Source organism: Nannobrachium achirus (genome assembly GCF_963921795.1).
Source record: "Nannobrachium achirus genome assembly, chromosome: 5".
NCBI lineage: Eukaryota > Metazoa > Chordata > Actinopteri > Myctophiformes > Myctophidae > Nannobrachium > Nannobrachium achirus.
Genome location: NC_137814.1, coordinates 37828606 through 37853872, shown reverse-complemented (window position 1 = coordinate 37853872; position 25267 = coordinate 37828606). Strand labels below are relative to the sequence as shown.

At 41.9% G+C, this 25267-nt stretch overlaps 1 protein-coding gene across 1 annotated transcript in view; it reads left to right on the top strand.

Annotated features, from left to right (window-relative positions):
* The window catches only part of egfra (epidermal growth factor receptor a (erythroblastic leukemia viral (v-erb-b) oncogene homolog, avian)), a 52558-nt gene extending 32160 nt beyond the window's left edge, over nucleotides 1–20398 (top strand). Inside the window, exons 11-28 of the mRNA XM_080726734.1 lie at nucleotides 49–136; nucleotides 288–487; nucleotides 1068–1200; nucleotides 2680–2770; nucleotides 3065–3222; nucleotides 3702–3737; nucleotides 4097–4241; nucleotides 4738–4860; nucleotides 6748–6846; nucleotides 8079–8264; nucleotides 9971–10126; nucleotides 11238–11313; nucleotides 12637–12783; nucleotides 12881–12978; nucleotides 13786–13953; nucleotides 17664–17711; nucleotides 17829–17922; nucleotides 18263–20398. Coding sequence (XP_080582860.1) covers nucleotides 49–136; nucleotides 288–487; nucleotides 1068–1200; nucleotides 2680–2770; nucleotides 3065–3222; nucleotides 3702–3737; nucleotides 4097–4241; nucleotides 4738–4860; nucleotides 6748–6846; nucleotides 8079–8264; nucleotides 9971–10126; nucleotides 11238–11313; nucleotides 12637–12783; nucleotides 12881–12978; nucleotides 13786–13953; nucleotides 17664–17711; nucleotides 17829–17922; nucleotides 18263–18609 — 2393 coding nt within the window. The 3' untranslated portion in view covers nucleotides 18610–20398. The remainder of the gene's footprint in view (nucleotides 1–48; nucleotides 137–287; nucleotides 488–1067; nucleotides 1201–2679; nucleotides 2771–3064; nucleotides 3223–3701; nucleotides 3738–4096; nucleotides 4242–4737; nucleotides 4861–6747; nucleotides 6847–8078; nucleotides 8265–9970; nucleotides 10127–11237; nucleotides 11314–12636; nucleotides 12784–12880; nucleotides 12979–13785; nucleotides 13954–17663; nucleotides 17712–17828; nucleotides 17923–18262) is intronic.
* Nucleotides 20399–25267: the final 4869 nt, after the last annotated feature.

Here is a 25267-nt window from a genome sequence, read left to right as displayed (position 1 = left end):
CACACAATAGTTTTGTAACCCCGGTTAAAATATTGTACCTTCTCATAGGCTTCCTACTAATTCAGTCTTGGCCAGGGACAATGGACTCACTCTCTCCCTTTGAGAACCTGGAGGTCATTCGTGGGAGGACTAAACGGTAGACTCGCTGTTGAAAAGCTTCCACTTGCTGTGGAAGCACAATCAATTCAATATCCACCAAAATATCATCCAATGTATTGGTAAATGCTCTGGAATAATCGGTATACTCTTATGTTATGTTATGTTATGTTATGTTATGTGTCTAACAGTGGTCACCATAGTCTGGCGATCGTCACTTTGGGCATCAGCCACCTGGGTCTGCGTTCAATGAAAGAGATCAGTGATGGGGACGTGCTAATCACCCGAAACAGCAACCTCTGCTACACCAAGAAACGCCACTGGAAAGCCATCTTTAAGTCAGAAAGCCAAGGTTTCAAGGAGATTGGAAGCGCAAAAAACACCTCCTGCAGTAAGTTACATTACAGTACATCTCTTATAGACAACACAGTTGAATGTCCTCGACTAAATACATTCTTAGTCGACTAAATAACATTTGTGGACTCAATAATTAGTTAATTCAACTGACAAATCTTTAATACTGTGTTTGACACATAATAACATGCAGAGACCAGAATTGGACAGAATATTTCTAATGTTGATTTCATAATGGCTCCTGGCTATTGGCCTATAAACTGGTTATATCTAAAGTTTACAAGAGATGCACTCATCATTTTAAAGTGTTGGTCGACCAGAAAATTGCAATCCTTATACCACTGTTGTATATTTGATGTTTGTACAAAAGAAGCTGCTACTCTTATTATTGTACCACTTCATTGCCTTAAATGCTTCATTTGAAAATCAAATAAACAAAGTTTGAAAAAATAAATAAAGTGTTGGTCGACCAATAAATCGATTATTTGACCATAAGGGGAACAGCCCTTGTTGTGTGATCACAGATCATCGCAGAAGCCAGATTTAATCCTACTCAAAACATGAGCTCATAAAATATAAAGATTTCTAACTGAGGTTGTTTATGTGTTTGTTTGCAGTTGAGCAGAACAAGACGTGTGACAGGAAGTGCACCAAGGATAGCTGCTGGGGCCCTGGCCCGGCCATGTGTTTAGCATGCCGGGACTACAGCCGAGATGGGAGCTGTGTTGACTCCTGCAACATCCTGGAGGGGTGAGGAAGGAATCTGTGTTTCACTCCCTTTGTAAAGATTAGAAAAGGCAATTTTCGTCATTGTAGACAAATAAACAGTCTGATCACATGCTATGTGTTTACAGTTAACTCCTTAGAAGCCCTATTTTCATGTGGGCTGTTTCCGGCTGATGATGGAAACTGAGATAGAGAGCTTGCTATCGAGTCCATGAAGTCATGCCTTAGTGAATATATTGTAGTTAAACCCCGGTCTTGAGAAGACAAACATCAGAGTAGGAATGGCACACACACACACTCCCAACTGTTTATCTTAGGAGATCTCTGTCAAACATTGAATGTTGCCATGCTTACACTTTAACGTCTGCCCTCAAAAAGAGGGATCAAAGATTTCACTTCAAATGTAACCTTTCATTTAATGTATTATTTTAACCACTTAAACCCTATATAGTTCAGTGAAGGACATGTTGTCTCACAAGTCACAAAATCACAACAAGTTGTCTTTAGACACTAGACACATGTAGAGTAGAATGTGGTTAACATCACTATTCTGTGATGTGCCGGTAAATGTGACAGATTTAGCCACTCCTGGGCATGTTAAAAGGTGAAAAGCATAACTAGTTAAAAAAAAAAAAAGGTTAAAAAGCACATATAAAAAGCATGTAAAATACTGTATCACATAAAACAGTCAGGACCATGACCTGGCAATCAATATCCTCACACGAGATAAGATCGATGTATTGATCCCCAGAGGGAAATTCAGGCAGCCCACCTAGACATTATACACAACATACGATACAATAACCTCACAAAGCTAGAAACCCATCTGTATTTATGCCAGCAATACCAGAGTCTGTCAAGTTTAACCATTTACCTTATGTACAGTACTTAGTTGACCGGAGTCCCCAAGGCATCTGTATACTTGGGCCCTTTCCTTTTTTGAGCTAACCGCTCCTACGTCTGGCTTTTTGTGTCCGTCCCTATGTCCCTATGTCCCTATGTCCATAGTACTGTCCCTATGTCCATAGTACTGTCCCTATGTCCGTAGTACTGTCCCTAATGTCCGTAGTACTGTCCCTATGTCCTTAGTACTGTCCCTATGTCCTTAGTACAAGACTAACGTCATAGAAAGTACGCAGAGACCGACATCACCACAGCTGATGTCACGGACAGAACGACCCATACAAGGAGATATGCACAGGTGTCGTGTTTGATAGGAGGTGCGATTATTATAATTTTTTTGATAGGAGGTGCACAGCAGGGTGCGATGTCTCCCTCTACACCAAATCTCTTTGCCGGAAATAGCAGAACTTAAGCTCACAACACATCATGTTGCGACGTGTTGTGACCTTATAGATCCTACATTTTTGCCCAATGTTCTCCTATTATGAAATGCCCAGAATAGGGATGCTAGGGTTCATTTTATTTTAAAACATGTTTTCTTTCTTTCTTTCTTTCTTTCTTTCTTTCTTTCTTTCTTTCTTTCTTTCTTTCTTTCTGCAGAGAGCCACGTGAGGTGATAGTGAATAAAACCTGCATGGCGTGTAACTCAGAGTGTCAGCCCCTCAACGGAACAGAGACCTGCAATGCTCCTGTGCGTGTGTCTACTACTATAAATAAACAATAGCAGCATGCTCAATTGTCTATTGGTCCGCATAAACACTGTCACAACTGAAGTGTTTATGGTCACTCTATTTGTTGCCAAACACTTTGGGTGTAAAGTGAATGCTACATGTTTTAAGAAATTAATCCAGTAGGGCCGTCTACAAGAAGCTCTGTCTGTCACTGGATTCATAATTGTACCCCTAGAATGCAGTCTGTCTGATATTGTTAACGTGGGAATGTCTCAGGAGAACTAACTGTCAGTATATCTGTCTCTACTTCTCAGGGTCCTGGAAATTGCACAAAGTGTGCCAACTTCAAGGATGGATTGTTTTGTGTGTCACGTTGTCCCAAAGGTGTTCCGGGGGAAGGAGACACTCTCGTCTGGAAATACGCAGATCCGATGAATGTGTGCCAGCTGTGCCATAAAAACTGCACCCAAGGGTGAGCGGCGCGTATCTTTCAGCCCACTGTTTCCCAAGCACTGGCTCGGGACCCATTTGTGGGTCATGAACATGTTTTTATGGGTCCCTTAATTTTTATTTCCTACATTTTGTTTTTCATTATTATTATTTCAAAACATTTTCAAAAAACATTTCCCAAAAAAGCTAAATCTTTCATTATTTAAACAAATGCAATATGATTTCATGAATAAATATAAGAAAAGAAATGCCATAAATTAGAAAACAAATGTTTAAGAAGTAGTGAAAATATCCGATCTACAAGCTTGTGAGCTTGTAGATCTGCTGTTTTCACTAGTTTGGTTCCCGGGCAAACGTCTAATTTCTCTTTTGGGTCTCAACCTAAAAGGTTTGGGAACCACTGGTTCACACTAATAATACTAGCATGTGCCATTTCACCGCCTGGATAAAATATGCAAACATCCAGTCATATTTTCTGACCATGTGCACATTTGTTTACAGATGCAATGGCCCTGGACTGAAAGGCTGCCAGAAAAAGTGAGCAAATGACTCCTGTCACTAATGGTACTTAGGGGTAGACTGAGATTGCATAAATTAGATTAAAATCTCAATTTGTGCAAGAGACAAATGATATACTCTCAGACAGTCTACTCCAATGTATTTAACTACATTAATGTGGTATCCCTGTTTTTTTTTTCTTTTTCAAATTTACAAGTTAAAAAATAATGATAAATTGCCAATCTACAATCTCACATGTTGCTATGCCACAGGTTGTAGGCTATGTTTGCTATTTAATATACAATTAATTATGTAGGGCACAAGTGGATACGTCTGCTGTTTACTTCTACTGTGTAATATCTGTATCAATCAGTTAAGTACCTCTTTTTGTCTTTCAGCCAATCTGGCTTGTCTCTGATCGCGGCCGGTGTGGTCGGTGGGCTGCTGGCTTTCGTCATCGCAGGCCTCTCCGTGTTTGTGTTGCTACGCCGTCGCCACATCAAGAGGAAGAGGACCACGCGCAGGCTTCTCCAAGAGAGAGAGGTGAGAAGAGGAACAAACCAACTGAGAGTTGGCTTTTTTGGCTTGGATGCATGCCCATGCCTACATGTGGGTTTGCATGTCTAAAGCCTGATAATATTAAATAAAATAATTAACTTTATTTATGAAGTGCTTTTTGAAACAGGGTCACAAAGGGATTTTACAATAGCAATATAAAATACAACCATAAAGAAACAACAGTAGAATAAAATAAACATCAATAATAACAAATTGTATACATTACAATACATGTAAATCAATTAAAACAAATATAGAAAGGTATAAAGATAATACTTTGTTAACAAAATTCAGCTTTAGGCTGGATTAGTGCAGAATCGACCTCGCTAACCAGAATTTGACGTCATTGTCAGAAATCTTTAAAATCCACTCCATATGTATACCAGGTTCTGTAATACATTATGCTACAGTATGTCCGTCTCATTAAACTGCCAAAATGCCTTGCCGTTACTTGATAGAAGCATGCTGATCTTTTTTTCAGTTGGTTGAACCTTTGACCCCAAGCGGAGAGGCGCCCAATCAGGCTCTGCTGAGGATTCTGAAGGAGACGGAGTTTAAGAAGATCAAAGTGCTGGGATCAGGGGCCTTCGGTACAGTTTACAAGGTAACTACGTGTCGACGGTATTAAAGCCATTTAAGGCCTGAACGCAAATCTGTGTCGCTTTAGTTTAGATTGGAACCACTTCTAACCATTATTTTATGCTTTAACTATTAAAAAATAGCAGATATACAAGCTCACAGCGCGGCTGTGAGCTTGTAGATCTGCTATTTTTGAAGTTGTATTGTATAAGTGTCTTCTAAATCCTTCTAAGGTTTTTTTTAAAACCTATGTTTCTGTCAGTGGTGCCCAAGCTTCTTCATGTCAAGGACCCCCAAAATGATATGTATTTGGCCACAGACCCCGCTGTGAGCTTGTATATCTGCTATTTCTCAATAGTTAAAGCAATAATTCTAGGCCTAATAATTCTAAATGGGTAATCACTTTGTTCTGAAAGGTCCCATCTTCTCTCCTGTGTTGCCGAGCTGCAGTGAAGCAGTGAACCAACACCCCTCAATGCTATCCCACATCTACATCTGGTGTCCATTTTTCAATTAAAAGTCAGATTTCTAGCACACCACATCATGCATCAGTCAATCCAATCTCACTTTCAGTGGTTGTGTGCCGGGAGCGCACGAGTGCATGCATGTGCATGTTTACACTTTACAGCACTGTTTCCCAAACAGTGGGTCGGGGACCCATGTTTGGGTTGCGGATACATTTGTATGGGTCTGCAAGAGCTTGTAGATCTGCTATTTTCACTAGTTTGGGTCCTGGGCAAACAATTATTTTCCTTTTGGGTCTTAGAGTTAAAAGGTTTGGGAACCACTTAATTTTTGTGTGTGTGTGTGTGTGTGTGTGCGTGCGTGCGTGCGTGGGTGCGTGCGTGCGTGCGTGCGTGCGTGCGTGCGTTCGTGCGTGCGTGCGTTCGTGCGTCCGTGCCTGTGCATGTGTTTACACATTACAGTGTGTGTACTGTGTGTGTGTGTGTGTGTGTGTGTGTGTGTGTGTGTGTGTGTGTGTGTGTGTGTGTGTGTGTGTGTGTGTGTGTGTGTGCTTGCGTGTGCGTGTGCGTGCGTGTGTGTGTGTGTGTGTGTGTGTTTGTGCGTGCGTGCGTGTGCATTGTGTGTGGATCCTTATGACTGTTTGCAGAGTTCAGTGTAAGCTTTATTAGCATATAATGATTAGTATTGGGTTGTGCCAAAGCAGAGAAAATTGAACAGAATAGCAAATAATAGAGTACTAAATGCACAGATGAATATGGTACAATACAGGTTAGGTACATTTACGTAGTATAATAAGGCATTCTGGTGGTGCAAGAAACTGGGGTTCAAATTCTCCAAGGTCTCTCGAGCTTGGCTCTGCATTCCAACGAATACAATTAGCCATTTTAGGAGGGTGTTCTTCCTCGCTGCACCAGTAACTCCTACAGGTTCGTCGGGTGCCTGTTCAGTGGGCAGAACTAAGGATAACATGTTCCTCCGCATGTGTATGCCTGACTGGTGAAACTCCTCGCTGGCGGTTGAAAGAAAGCATCTGGCGACTTGACTTTACAGTATGTGTATGAGAGGTGACACGTGACCAACTACAGGGTTAGCAGTAACAGGGACTTGTGAGGAGTCAATTGGAAATTTGTATAATAACAGATTCATTTGGAGAAAACAACAAGAGTGTGTACTGTATCCACCTGTTTCCGCCAGAATTTACTGTAGCATTATTTGCGGGACACTTCAGGTTAACAGCAGACATGGAAAGTTTGGAAAGTTGTGGATATGGTTAATCTTTATGACTGTATGTGACTGTATGCATGCATGCAAAAGTAAAATATGTCATTTTAAAGTTGCTTATGGGTACTTTCAGATTTGTGTATGTAGTACTTATAATACTGTAGCCTATGAAATGACAAACTGTGTGTGTGTATGTGTGTGTGCGTGTGTGTGTGTGTGCGTGTAGGGGCTGTGGGTTCCAGAGGGAGAGGACGTGAAGATCCCTGTGGCCATCAAGGTTCTGCGAGAGGCCACATCACCAAAAGCAAACAAGGAGATTCTGGATGTGAGTTCATTGTTTCATACAGTGTGGGTTGTTCTTTTGAGTGTGAGCTCACTGTCGCAGCTACTACCAACTGTGGGAATTAAAGTAAATAGTTGCCTACTGTAGGATCACTTACTCCCCAGCTTTTGGAGAAGTTACAGTGGATGTACTGTACCAGAGAATAATTTGTGAGGGGCGCGACATTGACGCAGTGGTTAGTGCATGTGCCCTTCATGCGGAAGGTTGAGTGGTTCAAACCCTGCTTAGGCCGACGTCAGCAAGAGGGTGAAGACGACAGCCACCTCATGGCCTCCCCTACGTAAGTAACAAGAAATCTTGTGAAATAAAATGTCGTCAACCAATCATCAAGGACGATGATACACGAAAGAAGAAGAAGAAGAATTTGTGACACGGAGCAAAGCCCAACAGCCTTTGCTGCGTCTCATTCCCTGTCTCTCTCTCCCTGTTTCCTGTCCTAAATATCTGTTATTTTTTATTTTCTTCAAATAAGACTGTAGGTGCAATATTCATAGTAGAATATATAGGTATAATACCATTGAGTTGGTATATTGTGAATGGCAATTATTTCAAGCCAGATGTTACTTTAGTGTCATGTTTCCTCTAACTCATAGCACATGCATGTCTATTTAGAACTAATGACCCCTTATTTCCCCTTAAATGAGTAATGTGTCAGTTTTCTTGACAGAGACCTTCAGATCTGTCTGTAAGGAAATGAGATTAACTCACTGAAGACAAGAGTTTGGCATACAGTATGGTAGTGTTCTGAAAATAACTGTTGTCCATTACCGACACAAGGAAAGAGTATTGTGTATTAGGCTAGTATTGCTCATTCATAATACGGAAGCTGGTTAAATAAGCCAATTGGCCATATTACATTTCATTAATTAATGGCCTACTGGACAGTACTTCATTGTACAACATTGTTGCACAAAAGTAGCAAGTTGTGACACATTGTAACCTTAAAGATTTGAAACTTTCTGAAAGAGAAAGTAGTTAACTCTGTCTTTTGGTTTTATAAATATTTAACCAATTAAATGTATAATAGGTTGTGAATAATTAATATTCACAAGACATTGGATACATTGGAATGCAAAAAGTTTTGGACATACGGTACACGTTTTCCACCCAACAGCGACGATATGAATGTGGACTACAAAGTACTTTATTACTATGGGAGGCCTAGATGTTAGGTGGTCAGTTAAGCTGATGCTTCTGGTCGTTCTCCCCCACAGGAGGCCTATGTGATGGCCAGTGTGGATCACCCCCATGTGTGTCGTCTGCTGGGGATCTGCCTGACCTCCACGGTGCAGCTGGTCACTCAGCTCATGCCCTATGGCTGCCTGCTGGACTATGTCAAGGAGAACAAGGACAACATTGGCTCTCAGCACCTTCTCAACTGGTGTGTGCAGATAGCCAAGGTATGGAACCATTCACCATTAACACCCAAGGGGCCAAACTCGTTCAGTAACGAGATAAGGCCACTAGAGGTCGCTCTGCCAAAAGGAGTTGTCTCGTTCCTCAACGAGACAACAAAGGGTTAACTGTGCAGCGTGCTGCACGCTTGTTGTGTTCCCTGTGAAAGACCCTAGTCCATACGTCACACCGTGGCTCGCAGAGAGAGAAAATGACGCGACTAGGCTGCATTGATTTCCATTCTAGGCTGAAACATAAAAAGGGCTTTATCTATGAATGAGGTGCAAAGAACGCCAGGGAAGCAGAGATCTGATTGTTTTCACAGCGACACTTTACCGCAATGGTCGGCCCCGGTTTGGATTTTAGTTTCGCGAGCGTTTGTAAACAAATGGATTTTCTTCCTCAATCGTCAGTGGACACTCACGTGCACACGCACGAAGCTTCCGAGGCTCTTCAAAATTGAGTGAACGGTGGCAGCAGCAACAGCTAGAAATGTTAGAAACCTTGGCTTCCCATGTGTTAATAACGTGGCGGGCTTCAATATTCTGATCCTGTCACTTTTACTTTTGTCAGGCACAAAGTCACAGAACACAGACAGATACGCACTGCCAGCTCGGTTGACAACACAGACAGACTAGAGAGAGAGATCATGCGCATAACGTTACTGTTTATATTTACTGACATCGGACTTGGTAAGAAGAGAGAGAACACATGTTTACCTGATCCTGTGTCATGATGTTTTTTCCTCTCTCTCTCTCACTCTCTCTCTTGGGGTCCATAAGGATATTTCCACGTGTCCTCTCATCTAGTTGTAAACACTACAACTAGATGTAAACACTAAAACTACTTTGTCATGAGGGGGTAATTTGCAGAGTCAGATCACCTGGCTCACGGGTATAAGTTTCGCAACCATTTTCCTAACAGCGAATAATAAAGTGTTTAAATGGTTGCGATTTACAAATGTAACTTGGTTTCATTTAATTCATGGCCCTTTTCCATTGAATTGAGGGAACCTATGAAAGTTGAATTAATGATGAATAGCCTAAATTTGAAGTGACGGAGCACCTTCCAGATTTCCCGGAGCCCAGCAGGCAGGTACCGGAGCTCGGCTCCGGCCAGCTCCGGGCCCGGTACAAATTAAGCCCTGAAAGTAGTCGTTTCAATTAACTTTGTGCTACTGAAAAATGGAACGCAGTGTAGACCCAGGATATGTAATCACTAGCAAGCACTGATGAAAGATGAGGTCCATTTCAGATCTGACTTACATGAGTCACAAGAAGTGACCAGGCCCACGTGGGCCCCCCTCGGTTTTGTGTGGGCCGAAAAATACGTTTTTTCACGGGAAATTATTATTTTTTTAAGTAAAAAAAATGTTAAAAACAGTTCTACACGGACCGTTTAGGCTTAATATAATAGGGTTTATATAAAGTATGATGTCTTAATCCTACCTTGGGAGAAAGTTCTTTCACGGTCACTCAAATCTTTCCTACACAAACTAGACTGCTCCCGAGTCCCGTTCAACGGGGACCCCCCCACCGCAGGGCCCCCCCTTTCCAGGAGGGGGGGCAACAGTACCCTTTGCCCCCCCCCCCCCCCCCATCAGCGGCCCTGGAAGTGACTCCACAGCAGAGTCCAGCCTGATTAACAGACCACTGAACACAAGCACCGTTCCCTTCTGTTCATTTGTAATTTCACCTTTGTTTGACATCAGGGTATGAACTACCTGGAGGAGCGCCACCTGGTCCACCGTGACCTGGCAGCCAGGAATGTCCTGGTGAAGACTCCTCAACATGTGAAGATCACTGACTTTGGTCTGGCCAAGCTCCTCAATGCAGATGAGAAGGTGTATCATGCAGATGGAGGAAAGGTTGGTTGGACAAAGCAAAGTATACTGTGCATATACAGAGTATTTATACAGAGGACTTGCTGTAAAGCAATCAAATTTGCTCCATGGCTTAAAACTGTGTTTATCACTACATTGCTGGTTTTAATTTAGATTAGATGTTCTGTGAGTAATGTGATTTGCATAGTTTATTTTCATTTGGCTAATTTAACAAGCATCCCATTTCAAAGTACTGTAGGCAATTTCATCCCCCTTACAATCTTTCATTGTCTACTGCATTGGTTCGCAAAGTGGGGTCTGGGGACCCCCAGGGATCCTTGAGGGAGTTCCAGGGGGTCCCCAGCTAAATGACAGATAGTCAGTAACCAAATGGACCCATATGGACCTGTATCTCAGAGAGTGTATAAATGTACACTCATTTGTACACTCTCAGAGATAAATTAATTGATTGATTAAATTGATTTTCTCAATATAAATTGGGGTCCCAGAGATAGAAATGCCATTAAAAGGGGGTCTGTAGCGTAATGCATGTCAAACTGGGGGTCCATGAAATTAAAATGGTTGAGAATTACTGCAAGAGCTGTAAAAATCTACTCTCATTTTATAATACTATTTTTATTTGAGTTTTGGGCATACCAAGGAATAATTTCACAGTTATAAACAACAGAATATAAGAAAGGCAGCGATATGGTACAATGAGTAATATAAGTAGTAATATTAAGTAATAATATAAGTACAAATATAACATGAAAGAAAAACAGAAACAAACAAACAGTGACAAACAACATAGCAAACGACAAAACAAAAAACAGAACAGTAAATAAGACACTCTTGCTCTCAGTCCTCCAGCACGGATCATGCCCTTTCTGTTATTCCCTCTGTTTCTTTAATCGATAGTGGTCTTAGGCGTGTTATACACGGATGTTTTTCACTTATAAAATGAATGGCATATCTATTCAAATGGGTTCCACGGGCTAGTAAGGTCAATTTGGTGGTCCTTGATATGAAACAGTTTGAGAACCACTGGTCTACTTTAGGCATTTCTGCCTTAACATAGCACAGCTTTTATAGATTTGGGCAAGGATGTTATTGAACTATCTCTACTGTATAGTTCATAAATCTTCCCTTTGCACAGGTACCAATAAAATGGATGGCACTTGAATCTATCCTGAACAGGACATACACACACCAGAGTGATGTATGGAGCTATGGTAAGTGACGAAAGTCTTGCATGTTCTGTTACTGTTATAATTGTCACCATACACTATGTCCCAGAATGCACTTGAAAGCTTCAGGCCTTTGCACCCAGAGTGCACTTGGTGACAGGTGCGTTGGAGAAATATTTATGTTCCCCAAAGTTCTTTAACAGCATGTGACGAAGGAAATGTGCGGGAGTCCTTTTAATATTTTGTAACTTCAGATACAAAAGAAATATTGTTGTTGGATCCAGTCATACCACAGTCGTCAAGATGAAGTCCACACGGGGGAGTAGGAATAGCGTTTTACTAGCATCTGGGATTTTAAGACACAAGTCCTAGAACCTACACAAAAGCAAATCTCAGGTGGGCAATATCACTTCAGAAGCTCACATAAACAGTACTTCCAATTCAGAAACACACGGTGAATTGTGCAATAATACCTTCATTACTCTCACACAGAAACACACAACCACACACGGCTCCTGTCTGTGGGCCAGCTTCCAAAACCTTTTTCTTCTTTTCCCCTGGGGTTTGATCATACCTTCCGCTCAACAAGGCAAACACATCAAGCAGGCCCTGGCAGCATGACAGGCCCCTTCCTTTTTCAGTTGCGCCGATGCAGAAGAATATCCTGCCAACTCCCACTCCTTCTGGCTGGGCCAACTCGTTGAGATTGGGGGATATTTCAGAAGGCTAAATATCTGTCACTTTGTCATCTTTTTTCCATGCTAGAGTTCAAGGTCTTCACCTTGGATTCTGGCATGTTGGGTGTTTAAAGTACCAGCAGTGAGCTACAGGGGCGTCACACCAAATTCTGGGCCCTGGGTACAAGGATTCACTGCGGGGCCCACATGAATGTTAACTATTGAAAAATAGCAGATATACAAGCTCACAGCGCGGCACTCGGGTGCCGCGCTGCGAGCTTGTAGATCTGCTATTTTTGAAAAATTGTGAAAATGTGTGCAAGAAACCTATGTTTCCATGTCAGTGGTGCTCAAACCTTTTCATGTCAAGGACGCCCAAAATGATATGTATTTGGCCACGGACCCCCATCTCAAAATATTTAGTTCCAGGGACCCCCAGAAGCAAAATTTTTGTTACAAATGTCCGCTTAAAAATAGATATATTCAAAGATTTACACACATTTTCACAACTTAGCAGATCTACAAGCTCGCAGCGCGGCACTCGGTGCCGCGCTGTGAGCTTGTATACCTGCTATTTTTCAATAGCTAAAGTTACTAGGGCCCCTCCACCTTGGGCCCTAGTAACTCAGTCCAACTTTCCTCCCCCTTGTGATGCCCCTGGTGAGCTATACCATATCGACTCCTTCTTTAGGTGTGACCGTCTGGGAGCTAATGACGTTCGGGAGCAAGCCTTATGACGGTATTCCAGCCAGTGAGATCGCCGGGGTCCTGGAGAAAGGGGAGCGGCTGCCTCAGCCACCCATCTGTACCATAGATGTCTACATGATTATGGTGAAATGTGAGTTTGGTGGAAGTCTCTCGAAACACTACACACCGGAAAGAGTGTTCCTACTTGTAGACCACGTGTAGGGTAACATTTTTTGTCATGTCTTAAGGTTGGATGATCGATGCGGACAGCAGACCTCGTTTCCGGGAGCTGATGGCTGAGTTCACGAAGATGGCTCGAGATCCTCCCCGTTACCTCGTCATTCAGGTATCATTCTGCCAGCCTGCAGACCCGACCGGTCCACCTTACAACATACAGATTATTTCTCATGATTAGATTCACGCAGTCCCATACGGGTGTCCCTCTCCATTCCGACATGTCGCCACTCCGAAATTGCCTTCTTATTGTCGGAGTGGCGACACTACCATAGGGGTTAAGTTTAGGGTTAGGGTTAGAGATAGGGTTAGTGTCGGAATGGAGACATGTCGGAAAGGAGACATGTCAGAGTGGCGGGGTGTAACCGTCCCATACAGTGGTGTAAAGTAACTAAGCACAACTAAGTACAATGTTGAGGTATTTGTACTTTACTTGATTATTTCCAATTTCCAATACTTTTACTTCTACTCCACTACTTCTCAGATCCAAATATTGTGCTTTTACTCCACTACATTTATTTTGAAAACTTTAATTACTAGTTACTTTGTATATTGATTATTATTACAAAACACACAGTAACCATTTCAGCCCTATATACATTTTGGCCATTTGAAAATAGCCGATCTACAAGCTCACAATGCGTCGCGATGCGTTGTGAGCTTGTAGATCTGCTATTTTCTAAATATTTGTATAAATTTGAAAACTTGAAATGGACATTCTGTACTTTTACTTTTGGTACTTTAAGTACACTTTGATGCCAATACTTTTGTACTTTTATTCAAGTAAACTTTGGATTCTGGACCTTTACTGTACTTGTACATATAGTCTATGTTGATACTTTTACTTAAGTAAAACATTTTAGTACCTTTTCCACCGCTGGTCCCATATACTGTAGGCCTTACAGTATTTCTGTTCCAGGGCGATGACCGGATGCACCTGCCCACTCCTTCAGACACCAGACTGTACCGCAGCCTTATCAGTGGAGAGGACATGGAGGATGCCGTGGATGCAGATGAGTACCTGGTGCCTCAGCATGGCTTCTTCAACAGCCCCAGCTCCTCCCGCACTCCACTTCTCCACTCTGCGGTAAGATACGGCCAGTGGTGTAGAGTAAATAAGAACTTTCACTTAAGTACTGTACTTAAGTGCAGTTTTGAGGTACTTTTACTTTACTGGAATATATCCAGGTATCAGTACTTTTACTTCTACTCCGCTACATTTCAGAGACAAATATTGTACAGTACTTTTACTCCACTACAATTATTTGAAATCTTTAGTTACTAGTTACTTTGTAGATTTTGATTATTATTACAAAACATACATTAACCATTCAATCCATATACATTTCAGCCATTTGAAAATAGACAATCTACAATCTGCTATTTTCAAAAGATTGTTATACATTTCAAAACTTGGGACCCTTGGGACCCTTGGGTACATGTCTTTCAGTAGTAGTCTTTATATCCGTATTTATTTGATTTGATTGACCCATCAGTCAAAATACAGGTCTGGCATATTAAAGCGAAATCTAAAAATGCACACAAATCGCACATTGTCAATCTTGACTGTATGTCAAATGTACCATTGTTGCAATACATTTCAGAGAGAAATGACAAAATCCAATAAATCACAATGTAAACGGAGTAACAGAGTTTCAGTTGGAGGAGACGTACAGCAATAGATTAGGCCTTTAATTTCAGTCTGAAGAAAGCATACTTGGAATTTTGTGTCAACTAAATTCCAGTCCACAGCCCCTAGTTTATGAGACCCTCAGACAGGGCACATTTGCCAGCTGTCGCACCAATGGCCCGGTACTCATTTTAATCACATGGATTTCACAGAAACCTATAGTGGAGACGTGCACAAGATGACATTGTTGTACTGAGTCCAGAACCACAACCTCAATTTTATCACTCCTTTTTATGTGCAAACTTTTATTGCTGCCTCAGCCTGTGTAGATAGTGTAGATTCAGCTGCATTAGATTGAAACTGGACATTTAATGAGGCATTTTAGCTTGTCGGCAGCATCCAGGTTCCTTCCTCAACCGCAGAAGCTGAACACATTGGCTTAGAACCAAACAACCCTATCTGTAGGTTCGCTGTCATACTGATGCATGGTTAGTTTAAAGCCAGCTCCTTTTTGCCACTATAGTGACATTGATCACTGGCATAACCCTTAAGTTCTGTTCAGATTCACTACACCTTCGTTCTGTTCGGGTCATTTTGACCCGGGGGATATTTGGTTTAAAAAAAACAACACTAATATAAATTTTAACTTAACAAATCATCATGATACATTGACTTTGACTCAATACCAAACAATTCATATGATATATATGGTAAATGTTTGCATTTCTGCTTTGCTATATCACATTAAACACTGAACGAGCTAGGCGTTTTTACTGATTTAGCTGGAATTCATGTAAAAAACTACTTTATTTAATACTGGGCAATATTGCTCATGCTTATAGGAAAAAATTAAAATCAGACAGGGGGGCTTCGGAAGGGGGGTGTTAGAAGGGGGGGGGCTGTGTGTCTGTGTTTTGGCACAATACTGTGTATTTCTGTGCATAATTATGTGCTTCCGGGTCAAAATGACCCGAACAGCACTTAAGGTTCAAAAAATATGAGGGGGGTGTAGCATGGGTGTAGTGCAAAAATATTTTTTTTACACGTTCATCTCAGAAGAATCTTTAAGGCCAGTGAGTTTCAGGTGGAAAAAATTTAAACTTCTACCTTTTTTTTTCAAATGAAAATGTAAAACGGGTCAAAATGACCCGAACAGAACTTAAGGGTTAAGTTAGCTGGAAACTAATTGGCTTGAATTGAAGTTCCAACGTGTGTGGAAAGCCTCATATGCTCCGTAGTATGACGGTCAGCAACATGCAACTGTATCATTTCCCATATTCCCTCCTGATAGGCAACGATTGCCTTCTAAAGTTTGATGGATTGCTCCCTTTAAAAAAAAATCCGCAAATCATGAACACCACATGCCTTTTCTTTGCAATTAGCCACGCACATTCCCTCAACACTTAGTCATACATGCCACTTAGAATCTTCACATCTACCTGCACATGGGCCTCTTCTAGCGCCACCATGTGGCCGATTCTTGCAAACACACATATTTTGCCACTGCCCCTACTGCTTTGCACACAAATCATGCAAAGCTGTACACAGTATGCCTAAACTCAAAGTCTATTTCCACAAGTTTCCAACATCCCATCGTGCATTGCGCAGAAATTGGACGGAGTTTCCGGCGCCGCAGCCGAGTGTGATCTACAAGCTCACAACGGCTGCATCTGCGACGCGACGTGAGCTTGTATGTCTGCTGTTAACCGGAAGTGTGGTGCAGTGTGGTGCAAAACATTCTCCAGTAAATTCCCGCGGTAAACAGGTGGATACAGTAGGGCTGAAGTGGTTACTGTATGTTTTGTGTATAGGCCTACAAGCGACCTGACGGTCGCTTATCTCCCGATTAGGGAGTCTTACTGGTTAGCTTTAAAATCTGTTCTTTTCAGCAAGTGATAGTGCCCTGCATGGAGTATAACTTAGGCTGAAGTCTTAGCTGGCCTGAAACAGACTGAGTGACCCCTGTCATCCCCCATCCAGTTAAACTCTCACCATCATGGCTCTTCTTCATCTTGCCAACCCCCCATCATCCTCCCCTCCTTCTTCCCACGTTTTCCTCCCAGGGGCCTTTTGATGATTAATAGAGATCGAAATGAGGAAAAATCACATCCTACGTTTCACTTCAGGTTTGGTGAGGGCCAAGCGTAGGTCCGGCATTTCTATCTAGGCTCCATGCCTGTCGCTGAAAGCCTGCTCAGGCCATAGAGACGTTCAAGTTTGATTACCTTTGCAGGCTGAATTACTTGTTATAAAATCGCTGCACAGAAAGGGGGCGTAGCTCCGAATGAGCCTGTTTTTCTAATACCATTGCAGGGGCGTCAATTGGGTATGGCAGGGGTATGCAGCTGCCATACCCTGGGTCCAGGGGGGAAAATAAAAGTTACTTGTAAATATAAATACAGGAATGTCTCTTTGTCTATTTGTGCTGGTTATTATGTTGTTAAATTACAGTAAAGTAACTACAAATGTAAAACTTTACAAAATGGTCACTTCAACAAGGTATTATAATTATATTCTCCACATTTTTATTCATCTTGACAGAATGGTATATTCCCAGGTTCCGCAGGTCAGCTGCACAGGTGCAATACATTATTGTTAATTGTGGCACGTTTACTAACATGCCAAGTTTAGCTGCACTTGAACAACCGTTCCAGGCTGCCATATCCAGCCCAAAAAAAACGTAGAAACGGGGGGAAAAAAAGAAAATGTACTTCTCAAAATAAATGAATCATGCCTGTTGATAAGGTATGGCAACATGACTGGTGTCTTGAACGCGCGCCACGCGCGCCTTCGCGCGCGTTCAAGACACCAGTCATGTTGCCATACCTTAGCTTTTTCTGAACTGACGCCACTGTACCGTTGTGAGAGAGTAGTGTTCTGCGGTGCTGGAGAGTTTTACAGATGGCTGCCTACTCAGCATGTTCAGTTTCCTGCTCTTGTTCAAAGTAATTGCATTGCCACAGCTGTCACTCTTGTTTCCTTTGCTCGCTTGGTTTCTTTGGTCTGTGCACAAATTTACAAAGTCATGACAAAAGACAAAAACAAAATTACATAACAACATGTTGTCTGTTATAACAAGTAGGGATCGGCTCGACGTGTGTCAGTGAATCCACTTGACCTTCCTTTCTTGAGAGATCTTTAAAGGTTTTGAATCTTTTATGTTGCAGAGCCTAAACGGTAGCATCGGGACATGCCACAGCAGAAATGGCTTAGGGGTAAGATAATGTTAATCTTGTCTTGTACAATATAATATTCAAGGAAACTGACCCTTTTTGTGTCTAGCATTTGAAGTGGGAGTTACTTACATCTTAATACCATCTTATTCCTGACAGAATGGATTCCCAGGGAGAGAAGGAAGTGTGGTTCTTCGGTACATCCCTGATCCCACAGACAAAAATCTCGACCAGGACTTCCAGCCAGCTCCAGGCAAGTATCCTTCAACTTCCAAAGGCCTCAATCTCAGCTGACTCATTTGAGTCACACAAGTGATGTAATTCTCAATAGAGCCCACTTCTTCCCATCTTATGTAGTGAGCGAGAGGGACATCTAGTGGCCAGTGCATGTCAGTTATCATCCTGTAACCTTGCATTTATTCAAAACATTTTATTGTACCATTACCAAAATATGTTTGTCAGAAACCTTGTAAGAGAAGTGCCATGCCAACGCCTTGAGCTATGCGCAACCACCAAGACTTCTACCATGGTTTCTGACTAACACTTTTCCTGCATTGCATCCAGTAATAGCTTCTGTAATTGCTTTCTTTCAGATTACATGAACCAGAACGGAACGTCAGACATGCTGAACCCTGTCTATCAGCAGCCCGGTCCGCCTCGCAGCATACTGCCCACCATCTCTTCGGACGACACAGAGTCGGAGTACCTGAACTGTTTTAAGAATGACAGCTCGGGGCCTGAGTACCTGAACGAGATCCATCATGCCCCCGCCGTTCTATCGCCCACCTCCAACGGAACTGTCCACAGCATTCAGAAATACCAACCCCAGAATAGTATAGACAACCCCGACTATCAGCAGGACTTCACTCCCACCTTCAAGACCCACACCAATGGACAGGTCCCAGCGGCGGAGAACGCAGAGTACTTGGGCCCAGACTGAAGTGTAGCGAAGACCCCAGCTCCTAGGATGGAAGGATATCCATACAGACATAAGAGACTGTTTCCTGCTCCATTGAGAAACTGGCTGGGGGTGGGTTAGCTTTAGTGGTACTATGAACTGCTTTTCTATGTTGTATCCAGTCTTGAGGAGTCAATTGACATGCTGTGCAGCTTTCCATATTGTTTGCATGTCGTTGTGCTTGTCACACAAAGCTCGCCTCATTCCACAGGCCTTTTCCATATCAAAATTGAACTGAAAAGGAAGGACGTCGCTTTGATGAATGCTGGAAGACATGAGACATTAAGAGATACTCCATGGAATTGAGAGTGTCTAGATAATATACTTCTAGATATACTCCAAATATCACGAGACCCTGTCAAAGAGTGAGAATTACTCTCAACATTGTGCACAAAATGCTGTGATAAGAATGTATCAATGTGGGGACGCTACTATCACATGAAAGGATTTAAAAGTCTCCCATTTGCTATAAGTCTTCATGAAAGGAAATCAGAGGGAAAAAATGTGGCAGCTCAATCCAAAACATAATTTAAGGTACAGTAGATGTCAGAATTAGAACTTAAACAAACACAGCAGTGAACAGTATTGACTAGTAAAAGAGGTTGACGACTGTTTCCACAACAGTTCCACTATAAATGCAGGCCCAGAGATGCGGGGCTGCAGGACACCTTCCGTGTCTGCATGATGAGGTCAAGTGACTGAAAGGGAAACATTCCTGAGTCCAGTGCTGGCTGGAATGTTGGGAACTTAATGACGACACTCTTCCGGGAGGAGGAATCGGTGGGATAAGAAAATAATAAATGTTAATGTTGCAATGTATGATTCATTAAAAAGGGGAATGCCACTGGATATTAGCTTTTAAATATGATATCGCTCTGCCTTAGGACAGTCACTAACTCTGTTAATGTATGAACTATGAACTATGTATGAACTCACAGATATACAACTATATAACACATAACATAACAAACATAACACATTTTAGTCTGCACACTTACTCAAACGCTTTTAAATATCTTTTATATTCTCAACATTACATTACAAAACTAGCCTCCCATGAGAAGGAATTGAATATGTGACTGTTCTTAAGATATTGAGAATGTGACTGTAGTATCCAGCATGATATCTCAGCATTGTTGGGCATTATAATACATGCAATCTGGGAACCCATCTGCAAAAAAAGAAAAATAGAGAAAGAAAATCCCACAAATGTAATTTCTCGTTGACACAGATGAGAGTTGTTTTGTTGACTAATACTCATTTGACTGCCCTAAGCCATATGCATAACCTATTTGAATTATTCATTTTAGTGGTATTCCCTTTTGAAAAACATTGCATTACATAGAGTAACACAAAAGTGTTTTATTGGCTCCAGAATATGATGGGAATAGCTGGAGACGTTTCTGCTATTGGGGATAGAGTATTTGCATCATTATTAAGAGACCTTTCCTTGTTTGTATTTTGTTGTTTTTTAAAATGCAGTCCTGTACTTGTTGTTGTTTTCACATAGTTTTAAGTGTTGACACTACATCTATAGATCTGCTCATTACTTTAAAGTCTTGTAGTCTTGCAAGAGCATTAACTTTGAATACAAATATCCTTCCTAGTTTTAAAGGAATATACTGTCGTAGCAACGTGTGAGCCTACATTTTCAGATTTTTTACACAGGTACATGTACAGAGAAGAGTGATTATGCTGTGTACAATATAGTCACCTGTAATTTATCTTATCCGTACATGGTTTTGCCACTTTATACATGAATATGCACTTATTCCTGAATTTTAATTGTCATTCCAAAGTGAATATGAATAAAATGTGTTTTTTTATGGAACCAAGGGTTCATATTTTATTGTAAATAGAGAAAAGAAAATGGGAGTGTTAAAATGTTTTCATTTACTGCTTTCTATTGTTTTAGCGGTTTTAATCAGTGGGTGCGAACAAGTGGCTAAAATATGTATTTATTTTTTTTGACACAATAAGCCCATTCGCAAGATGCACCGCAATCTTTCATGGGCAGATGTGGAGGAGAGAGTCGCAGCCCCAGTCTGATGGCCTCAAAAATCTAGCATCTTCCCCGCAGACCAGAGAGATGCCTCTTTGGTCTAGTCAAGTGGTTAAAATGTTGGACTTTCACGTCACGTGGGAGACCTGAGTTCGAATTCTGGGTGTTACACACACACACACACACACACACACACACACCCTATGACACACACACACACACCCTATGACACACACACACACACACACACACACACACACACACACACACACACACACACACACCCTATGACACACACACACACACACACACACACACACACACACACACACACACACACACACACACACACACACATATATACACACTGTGTGTATGTATATAGCTTGTAGATCTGCTATTTTGGAAAAATCATGAAAATATGTGCAAATAATTTATTTGAATATATATATTCTTTTAAAGTACATTTTTTATCAAAAATCTGGAAACTGGAACAAAATATTTTGAGACGGGGTTGGCGACCAGAAAACGTAATCTTGGTGTGTGTGTGTGTGTGTGTGTGTGTGTGTGTGTGTGTGTGTGTGTGTGTCATAGGGTGTGTGTGTGTGTGTGTGTGTGTGTGTGTGTGTGTGTGTGTGTGTGTGTGTGTGTGTGTGTGTGTGTGTGTGTGTGTGTGTGTGTGTGTGTGTCATAGGGTGTGTAGGGTAGGGTAGCAGCAACATAATTATTTCAGAAAAATGCTAGGATTTAGACTAGAGGAACTTTGTAGAATCTGCCTCAGCCTGGTCTTAATGGGCGATCATCATACAAGCAGGGATAAAGCAGCTCATGTGAAAACTTTCATGTGAGACAGAACAACTGTCCCTCGGTATGCAGGATTCACAAAAAGATATAGATTTATAGATGACTATAGATCTGTCTTTCTGCTTATCTCTGTCTCTCTATCTCTCTCCGTTCGTCTGTCTCTTCCCACCCAGACAGTCGAGGCAGATGGCTGCCCACCCAGATCCTGGTTCTGCTTGAGGTTTTTTTCCTTGCCACTGTTGCCAAATGCTTGCTCATCAGGGGACAAACCATGGGTCTCTGCTCTGTATGGAAAGTTTATTGAGACAACTAGTGATTTGGCACTATATACTAAATTGAATGGAAATTCAATTGCTATTGTCAGTGAAAGGAACATGAGAGTCAAAAGGCCTCAAGCTGTAACAACTCATGCAGCAAAACAAACACACAGAAAAACTGTGGTTCTCAAAGTAAATTCTGGGGGTCCCCTAGGTAAATTATAGATAGTTGGTAACCAAATGGACACTTACAGGTCTGTCTGTAATTCTGGGAGTGTACAAATGGTCCCATTTGGTTCCAATTTGTACACTCTCAGAGTTATGGGGGACCATGGTGACCTACCAAACTGGGGCCCTTGAAATTAGTTTTCAAGGGTCAAGAAGTCTGAGAGGTTTGCTGCAGTAAAACATCATAAGTTGCCAGGAATCAAGTGATAGTGAAGCTTTGTGGAGTTCTGTGGACCAGTGGTTCTCAAATTGCATTTGGACTCTGTGGGTTCCTTTAGGGGGTCTAAATGGACCCATACAAGTCTGTAATTCCATTTGTACACTGTCAGAGTTAAGGAGAGACCTTGACATTTGAAAGTTTGAGAAACACTGCAGTGTGGACCACACTGCACCTGCCCTGCCGCATTCATTGACACAGTGGGATGCACCATGAAATGTCATTCCACATCACAGCACCAGGTGGCGGTACTGTACGAGGAGGTTTGTCCCCGCCCAAAACAAAGCAAATGAAGAAGAGGACGAAAGCAATAACAGGAAACGTGAAAGTTTAGAGGTCCGTGAAATGAGCAGAAAGAACGTTTCCGGTCTGGGCGCAGGCAGAAATAAGCCAGGCTCCAGCCTTCAAAATAAAAGTGCGGTAAATAATGTATATTTAAAAGACACAAATGTATTTAAAAGATGAGTAGCCTACATGATGTATGTCTCTATACTAGTGTACTTCTAATTGTCCTAACACATTTTCCAGGTTCTTTCAGATTGAAATTCGTGGAATGCGAGCTATTAAAGGCCACTTAACAAAATTAATTCCATTCCAATTCAATTCGTTCTACTGTAATCCCATAAAAGAGCTATCATAGGCTAGAGCAGGGGTTTATCTGTTTATTTTGACAGGACAGATGCAAAGTAATGGTAGGCTACTATATTAATGTAATTAATGAAAATATACCTGTAACAACTCACCATAAAAGTGCTATATAAAAATACTCTGTTGCAAGTAAAAGTCACAGAATTCAAAATATACTTGAGTAAAAGTACAAAAGTATTGGCATTAAAATGTACTTAAAGTATCAAAAGTAAAAGTAGGACTACTCATTGTGCAGAATTCCCATTTCAAGTTTTCAAATGTTTAAATAAATATCTTTTGAAAATAGCAGATCTACAAGCTCACAATGCGTTGCATCACAACTCATTGTGAGCCTGTAGATCTGTTATTTTCAAATTAAAATTGAGTACAAAAAGTGCCGTTTTCAGAATCTAGTTGAACCTGGACAGCAGACGTCTATTTGTGTCGGCACTTTGGACACATGCACGCGGGGAGATCTGCTCTGCCACACTGCACTCTCCGCTAAGCGGGAGAGGCGTAAAATCAATTTCTGTTGGTTTTCAGTGCAGCCACTCGCTCAAAAAGTGTAATTTTCAGACATTTTCAAACTCTAGTTGGCGCTGGAGAGCAGGCGGCTCGCTGCGTCGGCACTTTGAACACACGCACGCGTTCGGGGAGACCTCCTCTATCACGCCACACTCTCCGCTAAGCGGGAGAGGTGTAAAATCTATTTCTGTTGGCTTTCCAGTGCAGCCACCTGCTCAAAAAAGTTGATATTTTCAGACATTTTCAAACTCTAGTTGGCGCTGGAGAGCAGACGGCTCGCTGCGTCGGCACTTTGAACACACACACGCGTTCGGGGAGACCTGCTCTATCACACCACACTCTCCGCTAAGCGGGAGAGGTGTAAAATCTATTTCTGTTGGCTTTCCAGTGCAGCCACCCGCTCAAAAAAGTTGACATTTTCAGACATTTTCAAACTCTAGTTGGCGCTGGAGAGCAGACGGCTCGCTGCGTCGGCACTTTGAACACACACACGCGTTCGGGAAGACCTCCTCTATCACACCACACTCTCCGCTAAGCGGGAGAGGTGTAAAATCTATTTCTGTTGGCTTTCCAGTGCAGCCACCCGCTCAATTTTTTTTAAATTAATTTATTATGCCTTTTTACATTTGAGTGTATTTTCAGTTTGGTACAAAGCATGTCATACTTCATATATTTATTGCTTTTTACATTTGAGTGTGTTTGCACTTAGTTGCATATTGCACCTTTAATTGGACAGTTTTGTGTGATTTGTGTTTGAATAATGTTTGCCATTATTAGCGTGTGCGTGCGTGCACACACACACACACACACACACACACACACACACACACACACACACACACACACACACACACACACACACACACACACAGTAAATTGATCAAAACTGTGATTACTAAACTATTAAAGTAACCTTTCAGTCCAAATGTTATGTTTTCATTTCCAGTGAAAGTGTACACTGTTATTAACAATGAGTAATAAAAGGGTATTTTAAAAAAAACTTTAAATCGTATGTATTTGTTTATTCTCTGCTAAGTCGTATAAAGAAGCGTGGTGTATAAAAATGACTAGAATCTGAAAATGTCACTTTTTTGAGCGGGTGGCTGCACTGGAAAGCCAGCAGAAATAGATTTTACACCTCTCCCGCTTAGCGGAGAGTGTGGTGTGGTAGAGGAGGTCTCCCCGAACGCGTGCGTGTGTTCAAAGTGCCGACGCAGCGAGCCGTCTGCTCTCCAGCGCCAACTGGAGTTTGAAAATGTCTGGAAATGTCACCTTTTTGAGCGGGTGGCTGCACTGGAAAGCCAACAGAAATAGATTTTACACCTCTCCCACTTAGCGGAGAGTGTGGTGTGATAGAGGAGGTCTCCCCGAACGCGTGTGTGTGTTCAAAGTGCCGACGCAGCAAGCCGTCTGCTCTCCAGCGCCAACTAGAGTTTGAAAATGTCTGAAAATGTCACCTTTTTGAGCAGGTGGCTGCACTGGAAAGCCAACAGAAATAGATTTTACACCTCTTCCGCTTAGCGGAGAGTGTGGCGTGATAGAGGAGGTCTCCCCGAACGCGTGCGTGTGTTCAAAGTGCCGACGCAGCGAGCCACCTGCTCTCCAGCGCCAACTAGAGTTTGAAAATGTCTGAAAATGTCACCTTTTTGAGCGGGTGGCTGCACTGGAAAGCCAACAGAAATAGATTTTACACCTCTCCCGCTTAGCGGAGAGTCTGGCGTGTTAGAGGAGGTCTCCCCGAACGCGTGCGTGTGTTCAAAGTGCCGACGCAGCGAACCGGCTGCTGTCCAGAGTCAAATTTGTGTAGGCTATGCACTCCAGTGAACAGCATTTATCCATTTATCATGTTTTTATGTTATTAAAATCTTTCTTTTTTACACAGAAACCTAATTTGCATTTTGTATATTCGTTTAGATACTTAATCTATATTTTTAACGTCCATATTATGGCAAAATTATCCGTTTTTCAACGTTTTTCAAT